Source organism: Cibotium barometz, chromosome 12 (genome assembly GCF_041138505.1).
Source record: "Cibotium barometz isolate CiBa-2024 chromosome 12, ASM4113850v1, whole genome shotgun sequence".
Taxonomy (NCBI): domain Eukaryota; kingdom Viridiplantae; phylum Streptophyta; class Polypodiopsida; order Cyatheales; family Cibotiaceae; genus Cibotium; species Cibotium barometz.
This window is the reverse complement of record NC_141057.1, coordinates 34713075-34724453: the sequence shown is the minus strand read 5'-3', so window position 1 is coordinate 34724453 and position 11379 is coordinate 34713075. Positions and strand designations below refer to the sequence as shown.

Here is an 11379-nt window from a genome sequence, read left to right as displayed (position 1 = left end):
AGGATCAGAGATGCCTAGCTCTATTCGTCAAAGAGGCTTTCACTTTCAGAGACAGGAGACTTAGACAGATGCAGGGCCACCAGACTCACGATGTGTGAGAGACCCAAGAGCCAGACAGCCCACCACACCACACTGAGACTCACAGGGAGGATCCACAGATTCCAGACCCGACATGGCTGTAGAGACCAATGTTGTACCCACGAGGATGCACATATGAGATGATTGAGCAGAGACACATAGAGCACCTACATAGAGGCCACTACAGGAGACTGGTCTCACGACGACAGAGGACATTACGGGCATTTTTAGTGAAATGGTCTTTTGTAGTGTTTATATGTGGTCTTATACTTCTAGTTTTGGTTAACTTAGCTTCAATTTCTATTTCTAATACTTCAAGTATGAAAGAAGTGTGAAGTAACAAATGGCTTCTATCCACACTTGCCCCAATTACATATAACATACATGTATATGGAGGGAAAGGGATCAAGCTCATGTATACAGAGAGAAAGGGATCGATCAAGAGTTCTCTCTTTTCTCCTCCTCCTCCTCTTTTTTTTTTTCCCTTTCCCCCTCTCTTTCTCTCTCAATTTAGGTAGCCCACCACCGCCGCTTACCCAAAAAGCTCGAGAAGCCCACAATTATAATCTACAGCCCATTGGAAGAAGCTTTCAAAAACAGGGGGAAGAAGAGATGGTCACCTTGACAGTGCTTGCATACAACTATGTGCTTTTGAGAAACCATAGATGGATGCAGGGGTGCTCTTCATTGGAGCTATAAGATACTGGGATTTGTGTTAGCATAGGTTGAGGGAACTCGTGGAAGGGTAGAAGGTGGGAAAAGATGAGTGAAGCTTCGAGCTCTTGTTTGTCTTCTAATGCTTCTTCTTCCTATTCTTTTGTGAGGACCAGGGTTGGGATGTATGAGCTTGGGCGTACCCTGGGCGAGGGCACCTTTGCCAAGGTCAAGCACGCCAAGCACATTCACACCGGCCAGCACTTCGCCATCAAAATCCTTGACAAGGAGAAAATCCTCAAGAACAAGATGGTCCAACTGGTGAGTGTGTGTGTGTGTGAGAGAGAGAGAGAGAGAGAGAGAGGGAGAGAGGTGTGTGTGTGTGTGAGAGAGAGCGAGAGAGCGAGAGAGAGAGAGGTGTGATGTGTGTGAGAGTGAGATCTTAATCTAGTAATTCTTTACTCAAACCTCCTAATTACTCATTTTCTCAGTAATTATCTGTTCGATACTTGTGTGTGTAGATTAAACGAGAGATTTCCACAATGAAGCTGGTAAAGCATCCAAACATTGTGCAGCTCTACGAGGTAAACTCCGGCTTCGATGGCAAAGTGCTCTCAATCTTGCTTAACTTGGACCTGTAATCTTGCTTATTTTGAAATATTTTTAATCTTCAACCCTGCATGATATGGGTCATTAATTCTGTTTAATTTGCGTCTAATCCAAGTGCTAACCAGTGCCCATGGGATGATCTTCTCTTGTGAAGGATATCACCTTAATGCAGACATTTTTGTGAGTTTAGGTAATGGCCAGCAAAACCAAGGTTTATTTTGTTCTCGAGTTTGTGACAGGGGGAGAGCTCTTTAACAAGATAGTGAGTATTGGATGGCTTTAGGTTTTCTTCAAAGAAATTTAATTGTTCCAAGTATGGAGAAAGTGGATGTGGTCTTCTCATTATTATGTTTCATGTTGATGTACTGTTCGTGCCCAGAAACGGCAAGGGAAGCTGTCAGAAGGGGAAGCCAGGAAGTACTTTCAACAACTCATCAATGCGGTGGACTATTGCCACAGCAGGGGTGTGTATCACCGAGATTTGAAGGTTACAAGCTTACTCATCCTGCGTTTATTAGTGCTTTGATTTTCCTTCTGACCATACAAATGGGCCACCCAATACTAAGAAAGTGTGTCTGTATGCAGTAATGCATGCATGTATGTATGTATATATGCGTGTGCGTGTGCTTGCTTACACACACACACACACACACACACACACACACACACACACACACGTACGCACGCACGCATGCACACAATACACACACACACACACACACACACACACACACACACACACACACATGCACGCACACGTGCATACGCGCATGTACACACTCTCACTCCACATATTGGTGATCTGGGGGTTTTCTTAGAAGTGAAGAGCCTGAGGGTTACGAGCTGAAGTGCACAGAACAAAGTAGGCTCCCCTTCCCCTGTAGCCTGTGACGCATAAACCTTTTTGTTTTGCAGCCGGAGAATCTACTGCTAGACACGAATGGTAATCTGAAAATTTCTGATTTCGGATTGAGTGCATTGCCGGAGCAATGCTGGGTAAGTCAGGAACCAATCCAGATTGGCAGTAGATAGTGTTTAGAAGCAATTTGTGCTGTGCATAATAGTTTTTTCATTGTTGTATCTGCCACAGAAGGATGGACTTCTACACACCACATGCGGAACACCAAATTATGTTGCCCCCGAGGTACTTCTATAGAGGGTTTTCATACTTAAATGAGTATATTCATTGCCTTTTTTTTCAAAGTGCCATTTGTTTTTGCCATCTGTTACAGGTTCTCTATGACAAAGGCTATGATGGAGCAAAAGCAGACCTGTGGTCGTGTGGTGTTATTCTGTTCGTCTTAATGTCGGGATCCTTACCCTTCGAAGATTGCAACCTGCTCCAGCTTTACAAAAAGGTTGGCCTGCGGTCTACTGCTTTTGTAAAAGTAAGGCTGGATACACAACCTTCTCTGCCTGTCACACAACCTTCTCTGCCTGTCAGTAAGGACCATCCAGGCTGCTCATCACAATCTTGCCCGTCCAAATTCCTGCCTGTCGCATGGGTGGGGAATGTTGTGTATCCAGCCTATTTGTTTTGAACTATAGCTGCTTTAATAGCTTAGATATCAATCTATCCTCATGGATTGTGTCATGCTTTATGTTGTCATGGTGCCAGATTTGCAAGGGTGACTACATGTGTCCACCTTGGTTCTCACTAGGAGCTCAAAACTTGATCAAAAGAATACTGACCCCAAATGTCAAGCATGTAATGCTCCACCAAAAGAATTATTACATAATTACTTCGATAAGTTTTATTTTCCTGTCAAGAGACACAAGCTATTATCCTGACTAAGAGACATGTGCATGTCATACAGCGGATCACAATAGCAAAAATTCTGGAAGATCCTTGGTTTAAGGAAGGCTATAAACCTGAGAAATTCGAGGTTGATGAGGAGATCAATCTGGATGATGTGGATGTGGTCTTCAGTGAATCAAAAGTACGCCCTTGTGTATGGGTTGATGCTTTGAGTGAAGTTCTTAGTGCTTGGTTTTACTCAAAAGCTCTTTCATGGCATCCTTGCAGGAGCATTTTGTGACGGAAAAGAAAGAGCCTAAAGTATCAAAACCCACCCTCCTCAATGCCTTTGATCTCATCTCTCTCTCTAGGGGCCTAAATCTATCTGGATTATTTGAGATGAAACAGGTGTGGAGCCTTTTTTCTTATTAAATATGTACACAAAAACACACGTGCTAATATGATTAGGGATTAATATTGCTCACAATGTTTGATTAGGGGATCAAGCGGGAGACACGATTTACGTCCAAGCACCCGGCCTCTGAGATCATTTCGAAGATGGAGGAGACTGCTAAACCTCTTGGCTTCAACGTCCAAAAACGTGATTACAAGGCAAGAACGCATGCATACACGTGCGCATGGGTGCACACATGCTAACATGCATGCCTACACACACGCCCATGCACATGTGTGCACATACAAGTATGCATGTACACACATCTTTGTGTTGAATAATTTTGAGGCTCGCTCATGCAGATGAAGCTGCAAGGTTCTGAAACGGGGAGGAAAGGGCATTTGTCCATAGCAACAGAGGTAAGCTGCGTCGAAGCTGAGGACTTGTGCTGACTCAAGGCCCAAACATTTGTGTAGGATGGAAATCACTTACAAGATTGGAGGTGTATTTTGACAGGTTTTCGAGGTAGCTCCCTCGCTTTTTGTCGTGGAAGTACGAAAGGTGGGAGGTGACACACTAGAGTACCACAAGGTACAAGCACTTTTTCTCTTTTATGGGGGAAAGAAAGAAACTGTGAAGATTTACGGTCTGTACATGACTTAGGCCAATGGTCAGCCCCATAGGGGTGACCTGGCCCCTTCTACACGAGTCCTACTGAAAGCTAGATGACCTCGCCCATGAAACAGAAGATCTCACCAGCAGCCAGTCTGTCCCTCATGGGCGGGAGATGTCCCCCGTTCAACCTCGCCTGTCCACAACAGGCAGGGGATCTGTCTGTAAAGGCCCTCAATACTTTATCATTGTATGAATTAACTTGGTTCACTTCGCTTGCCTGCAGTTCTGCCAGAACTTTTCAACAGGGTTAAAGGACATAGTGTGGAAGACAGAAGTTGACATGTCATAAAAAGTGCTTAAACTCAAAGCCAGGATCAAGAGGAGGTACATATACTGGTGCTCTATTTGGAGCAGTGAAAACAAGGCCATTTCATAATCACCTTAAGGTAGATGGCCATGTAGGCATTGAAACACCCAGCCTTTAGCCATTTTTCACATTAAAAAATCGACAGGCATCAGACTCCTGCTGTACATGAGAACCTTGAAGTCTGAAGCAGTGTGGTACATGCACTTACATCTCATGAAGTGGGGAACTTGGCTTAGCACAACCTAAATATTTTACCACTGAAGCTGCTGCAATGGCATTTTGGATTGTGGAACAAGTGTGCAGACTCTGAGGATCCCAGTGGAGTTGTTCCTTACGTTTGTGAATAGTTTCTATTCAATCACTAGAGAATGACCCAGAGTGTATGCTTTAAAGAGCTGTAACTTGCTAAGGACCTCTGAAAAGTGAGGTTTGGAATTGGTCGATGTAATGCGAGGGAGAGGTGGGAGTGTTTAGGCTTTTGAACTGAAGCTTATGAGATGCAAGGTATCAGAGCCAGGTTGCATTGTGAAATGCATGTGATCTCCATCGAGGCTCGAATGTTTCGTCATGATCCTTGTGGAGTAGTCATGATGCTCACCTTGTGTCTCTCTGTATGCTGCTCACAGCGGTCTGTCGCTGAATCTCGCAAATATTGCAGCTTCTCATGTGTGCCACTTGCTCACGACATCAATCTTTGACTTAACCTGCTCTATTGAATGTAAGCATTGAACTTAAGCATGATCCATAAGGAAATCCCAACCTTGATTCCATTACAATCAAGGCCATACAGGTCATGTTGATAAAGAAATCAGATCAAGGCCGTGGGACTGCAAACTTGCTGGACGTTTATGTAATATATTAGTACAGGCAAATTAATATGCTTACATTCAAAACCTATCGAAATACACAAAGTTTTGTTCAATGTTTGTATTTTCGCCTCTCTCTCTCTCTCTCTCTCTCTCTCTCTCTCTCTCTCCTTATGGGCATAACCTAAGGTTATTAATTAATGCAGGTAGCGTGCATTTATGAATGCATATGATTAGTGAAGCATATTACAAAGCTTGTGAGGTCAAAGATCCAAATTGAAGCAGATCTTCCTTTGTTCAGAAGGTGGAACAAATGGCACGTAAAAGGGGTGATTGATTATCCACATGCACTATCCCTCTCTCTCTCTCTCTCTCTCTCTCTCTCTCACGATCACAACACACACACACATCAATTACTCGACTCACCCACACACACACACACACACACACACATTTATGAAGAGGTGATGTGGCTTGGGGGGGATGCTTGAGTGGTGCCATGAGGTGCAAGTGAGCACCCTGTGTGTGTGTGTGTGTGTGTGTGTGAGAGAGAGAGAGAGAGAGAGAGAGAGAGCACAATAAGGGGTGTGCTACATTCACAACCTTTCATACAAATTTGGCATAATGGCTCCATTGTTATGGGGTGGCTTGGGGGCTTCACAATCATGAAAGAGATCTTGACAGTATGAGAGGATCAATATAAAGGTGATATTGCAAGACTTAGGGAGGAGCTAGTCTTCTTTGATATGGGTTGGTTTCACCATCATGATGGAGGTCATGATAGGATGAGAAGACCATTATGAGAGTAAGATTGCAAGACTTGGGGATGAGCTAGTTTTCTTCAAAGAAGACTAGCACAAAAAAGAAAGGAGAAGACCATTATGAGAGAGTTTGCAAGACTTGGGGATGAGCTAGTTTTCTTCAAAGAAGGCTAGCACAAAAAAGAGAGGAGTCCATAAGGGAAGACTTGAAGTTGGAGTTAGAACAACTTAGGGAGGAGAATGCAAGGCTTCGCCAATAAGTGTAGGACACAAAGATGGAGATGAAGGAAGAGAATAGAGGGTTGTGAAAGGATATAAAGGATACAAAGGAGAAAGTAGGTGTATTTTTCAAGTGAGTGGAAGTTGTGAAGAAGTAAAGATATGATGGCTATGCTTGAGCTCTCTACATGAGCGTAATTGGCCTCCTTGCATTGAGGTCCTCAAAGGAGGATATTGAGAATCGATGTAAATTATGGGGGTCTCCTTCATTGACGTTGGTAGACATGGAAGGATGTGACCAAGGAGAGCCTCCTTCTCTCTAAGTTTAAGGATGCCTTGTCATGCCAAGGGTCACTTGAAGAAGGATGCCTCGTCATGCCAAGGGTTCTTGAAGAAGGATGCCAAGGGTTCTCAAGTTTAAGGATGCCTTGTCATGCAAGAATATTTTCGTACCTTGTCATACAGGCACGAAAATATTCATGCGGGATGACTTGAGGTCCTTACATGTGGATCAAAAGAAACTTAGTATGGTGAAGGTGCTTGAGGCACACAAGGTAATGACGTGGGACCTTTATTGCGATGGTGATCATGTGATTGTCACATAGCATTAGACCATATTTGAGCTATGTGTAGCCATTTGGAATTAAAATGGTACACGATTGTGGTATGGTCCAAGAGGATTTGTAGAGACATTTAGAGGGAAGGACATCGTTCTCTACTTGGAGGCACATCAGAGCTTTGAGGACAGATTGCCACATGACTTGGGCCATATGTGGGTGTTAGTATATAGGGGAGAGAATATAGTCTATGGAGGAGTTTAGGGATTCGAGGGGTTACAACCCTATTCAGGCCACAACTTCACACCATTCTTATAGTGGTCTAGATAGTTGGAGATGCAACTATTCTCGTGAGGGGCAAATCGGTACACAAAATAGTATGTTACTTCCCACCATAGACATCCACACATGCACAAATCTCCATGTCAATGATTAGCCACCATACTTGTATTTATACACTGAGATCACAAAGTTTTCCACATTAGGGGACATCCTCTTATTGGGGGAGACTTCTATGGTGAGAACACGGAGCCACCGGGTGCAACCCTTTTGACTTTGAGAATCCAATTATGTTGCACCTAAAGGACATGGGGATACATAGAACATCATAGCCACATCACTTTATTTAATAGATACATTTAGGAGATGGAAGCCACACACATGGGTGCATTATCTTTAGCAGTATGACTAGATGGCCTTCTTCTAGAGGCATCACTTGTTTCCCACATAGGGAAGCTCTAGCACAATGGATTATGTGATGGGACTCGTGGCCTTTTTCACCATATCCATGATGTTACCACCACCTCTCTCCTCCCCATTTGACCACTTTCCCCCACAATTTCTTGATAGGCCCCCCTGTCACTAAACATAGGTCCACTTTCATCACAACATCGATAAGGTTAATCCGAATCACCTTTATCACTTCCTTTCTACACTTGACACCTCTGCTCCATTGCCCCCTTATTATCATCTCAGCTCACTATTATAATGCTCCAATTTCTAGCCTTGAAAACTTTTCTTTTTGGAAAAATATTTATAAAAAAAGACTGTGTATGAGAGTTATTTTTACTATCTTGTGGGATTTTTTTGAGCATTTTAGACTCATAATTAGAAGATTGTTTGTATGAAAAAGTTGTAGATAATTCAGAGTAGAAAACATTTTTTGAAGAGACCTTGGGCTGATTAGTCTATCTTTATGCCCAAATCTGCCCTCCAAACTAGTACACATGTCATTTACAGCTCAATATTTGCATGGCTTGTGTGCAGTAGTGCGGGTAAGTTTTGGGGTTTAAGATGAAGGATTTTACCATGAAGCCCTCGAACATTAATGTGTAGATTTCAAAAGGCTAAGATGCTGTCTTGGGAGAATTTTCCCAATTCCTTAAAGGTTCCTAAAATAGGGCCATTTTTCAGTGGAAAAAAAACATGCAAATTTTATGTAACCTCTCCAAAGCTGCGATCTTGCATGGGCACGTGGCTATTATTTATTGGCAGTACGCATGTGTGATCCAAAAGATGGAAATTATGTAAATTTTGGCTTTCTTCATGCAAATTGTTATGATTAGGGTTTGGAATCTCTTAATTAAACTTAATTATAAATTAAGGATGCAATCAATAGATTTCAAAGATTTGTGCTATTTTGTAAATCAATCAAACCTCTACGGAGGGGCGGTTCATGTGAGTGAGAATGGGGGTGTAGTGTAGTTTCCTCTACAAAATCGTGTAATTATGTAATTTTAAAGTTTTTTTTGCGTAATTTTGGTTGAGTGAATTTTCAATTGTGTGGATGATAATGATGAGAGTGAAGATAAAAATGTATTTCAATTTCTATAACTTTTGTGCAATTGTGATCCTGGGTGCCTTCTATCTTACATAATTAGCTAAGACCTCCTTCCCTTGCACACATTTCTTTACCACCAAACCCCTATGTGGATCCATGCCTTCAAACAATTGGTGTGATGATGAGTGCAAAGCCACTTGCCTACACCTCTTAAACGAGCAATCAATGAGACAAATCATGAAGTGTCTGATTTTTCAACATCTTACTCGCCATAAGAAGAGGATGTTTTTGGCTACGTGTGAGAATGAATTCTACTAGATGTTCTTGAGTGCAAATAATGGTAAAGCATGGCATAGTTCCTTAGACACTGGCCACATTGTTGGCCCATTTTGGAACTAACGGATGTCGCCCCATTAATATTCTATACCAAAGAGCAAAGACAAACATACCAAAAGGATGTAGGTTCAAGCATTGGTGTCCAAATCTACAACTTGGATGGGTGTCCACAATGGTCACAAAGCGATTCTTGCTTCAAGAGCATGTGGTATAGCAAGCTAGGATGAATCCCATGTAAATGTATTTCATGCATGCATTATAAGATAAGCATTATCGTGGAGTGACTTACTCTCTTTGATGTCCAATCCAAACAATTAAATTTTAAGACTAATTTTAGAGTTATTTTGTTTGGCACCAAATAGGCGCTCTAGTTCATTCCATGCTCCTTTAGAATTTTCTTTTGATGTAGTATGATGGATGAAACTATCTCCTAGTTCTAATGCAATGGCTAGGGCTCCTTTAGAATTTTCTTTTGATGTAGTATGATGGATGAAACTATCTCCTAGTCCTAATGTAATAACTAGGGCTCTCTCATCTCTTCCAAGCCAAAATATTTTTTCTTCTCCTTCTAATCCAAGAAACTTCTCCCTTCCACTTATTATCCCCCAAAGCCCATCTGTCATGAGTACAAACTTAAGTGTTTTACTTGCCATGTATGGAAACCATCACCATTAAAGTTATCAACTATGAGTGGAGTTGTCATGATTTCCTTATGGGGATGGGAAGGTATTTGCAATGGAGTGACCCAATGCCAATTTCTAGTCCCTTACAAAGGTAGACAGATACATATTATATGATTAACTCTTCTTAATTTCAAGAATTATACTAGAATACCATGTTTTTGGAGAGAAAATTAGAGTACCAAACCAAGGCTCAAAAATTAGAGTACCAAACCAAGGCTCAAAAAACTCATTGTAATTAGTTTTAATTACCTTATAATAGAGGCATTTTTTTGTTAGATTTGAGAATTAAAGCTGAAATGATTATTATTTATGCTAAATACATAGATATATACACTCTCCACATGCTGTGATGAACCCATGACTTAACATCTAGCAAGATTTGATGAGAAAATACATATTTTTACCCTCTGTTGTGTTTTTCATCATCGCATGTTGGAGCCTTTTTGATGATTTGATTCGATCACACTTGCCTTCCTTTGATGTCTTTTATCTTGAAGTAGATACTCCAAATAGTGCCTTCTTGTAGTAGATAAACCAAGAACTCTTGATTCTTGATGATTTTGAAGCTTGGGAAAAGATGGAAAAAATAGCTTAGTAGCTAATTAGTGTAGCTAATGATTTTTCTAATCATTAGCTTATTAGTGAAGCTAATCATTTTGCTAACTAGTTTATCCTAGGATGCATAATAATTAAGGGATGATGGGTGGCTCTAATACCAACATAAATTTCATGTCTAGAAAGGATTAGGGTGTGTAGAAATGGATTAGAATCAACATCTTGACATAGTCGAAATGCAAGAATGAGATTAATTCTAATGATAAAGCTAATGACAAAAATAGAGCATAATGACAAGGCAAGAGGTTTAGCAAAAAGCTCATATGATAATCCATTAGATAGAGGGCCTTTTTATAGGCTTGAGTATATCTCCATTAGATAGAGGGCCCTTTTATAAGCTTGAGTACATCTCCATTAGCCACTAATTATGGCCCATAAGCTTGATTTGCCCCTAATCTTTCCTTGATTTGAGCACCATCTCCTTTGAAGTGAGCACCCACTTGGCCTCTAGCTCACCTTCTTCTAGGCACCTACTTTTGGCCTCCACATGGGATAGGAATTCCACATATTCCTTCATATTTGGACTCCCTTTGAGCCTTTGAACCATAGTTTGACTAACACAACTTATACAACCATTTGAGGGTCACATAACACTCCCCCTTACTCCTAACATTTACCTAACATCACTTGCTATTTCAATAGGTTGGAAAGGTGTGTGAGGAAGAAGAGGAGAAAACTATATTTCTTTGTTTTTTCCCTTATTTTGCTTAGATCTATTGTGAATCTCACTATTTAGTTGTTTTTTATTCTTAGAGTATGCTAGGAACTAGCCAAGTGCATTTAGAATGCATAGTTTCATACATTAGTTGCAAATCTAAGAGATTTTTGCATTTCTATAGAAAACATTTTGCAAAAAACATTTTGGAGAAGTCTAGAGCCTAGATCTACTTTTTCACTTTATTTGTATGGTTTTTCTTGCAATACAGTAGATAGGTAGGCTTACAAGGCATTAGGAAAGACTAATCAAGTAAAATATCATTAAAAATGATAAGAAACTCTTGTTTTTTTTTGCTAATTTTCACTAATCAGGAGAACCAAACTAGAAGTTTAGGACTTGAAATATTATCAAAACACCAAAAAGATTAAATTCGTAAATTGACTAGTTTTTTACATCGGCTAGTTTTTCAAACCAGGGAGACTTTCAAGCTGTGAAAATCCTCCCTATAT

At 40.9% G+C, this 11379-nt stretch overlaps 1 protein-coding gene across 2 annotated transcripts; it reads left to right on the top strand.

Moving 5' to 3' along the window:
• Nucleotides 1-402: 402 nt before the first annotated feature.
• On the top strand, nt 403-5377 carry LOC147633339 (CBL-interacting serine/threonine-protein kinase 9-like). Of its 2 annotated transcripts, none has more exons than XM_086806401.1 (14): nt 403-1053; nt 1254-1316; nt 1532-1603; nt 1721-1828; nt 2257-2337; nt 2432-2485; nt 2574-2699; nt 2960-3049; nt 3159-3281; nt 3368-3487; nt 3578-3691; nt 3836-3892; nt 3990-4064; nt 4372-5377. In XM_086806401.1, the coding sequence occupies exons 1-14, from the start codon at nt 841-843 to the stop codon at nt 4435-4437; spliced, it is 1362 nt and encodes a 453-aa protein (XP_086662527.1). In that variant the 5' UTR covers nt 403-840; the 3' UTR covers nt 4438-5377. The 2 variants fall into 2 exon arrangements, with proteins under 2 accessions (XP_086662527.1, XP_086662528.1); XM_086806402.1 differs by having other exon boundaries at nt 1001-1053; nt 1496-1603.
• The last annotated feature ends 6002 nt before the right edge of the window (nt 5378-11379 follow it).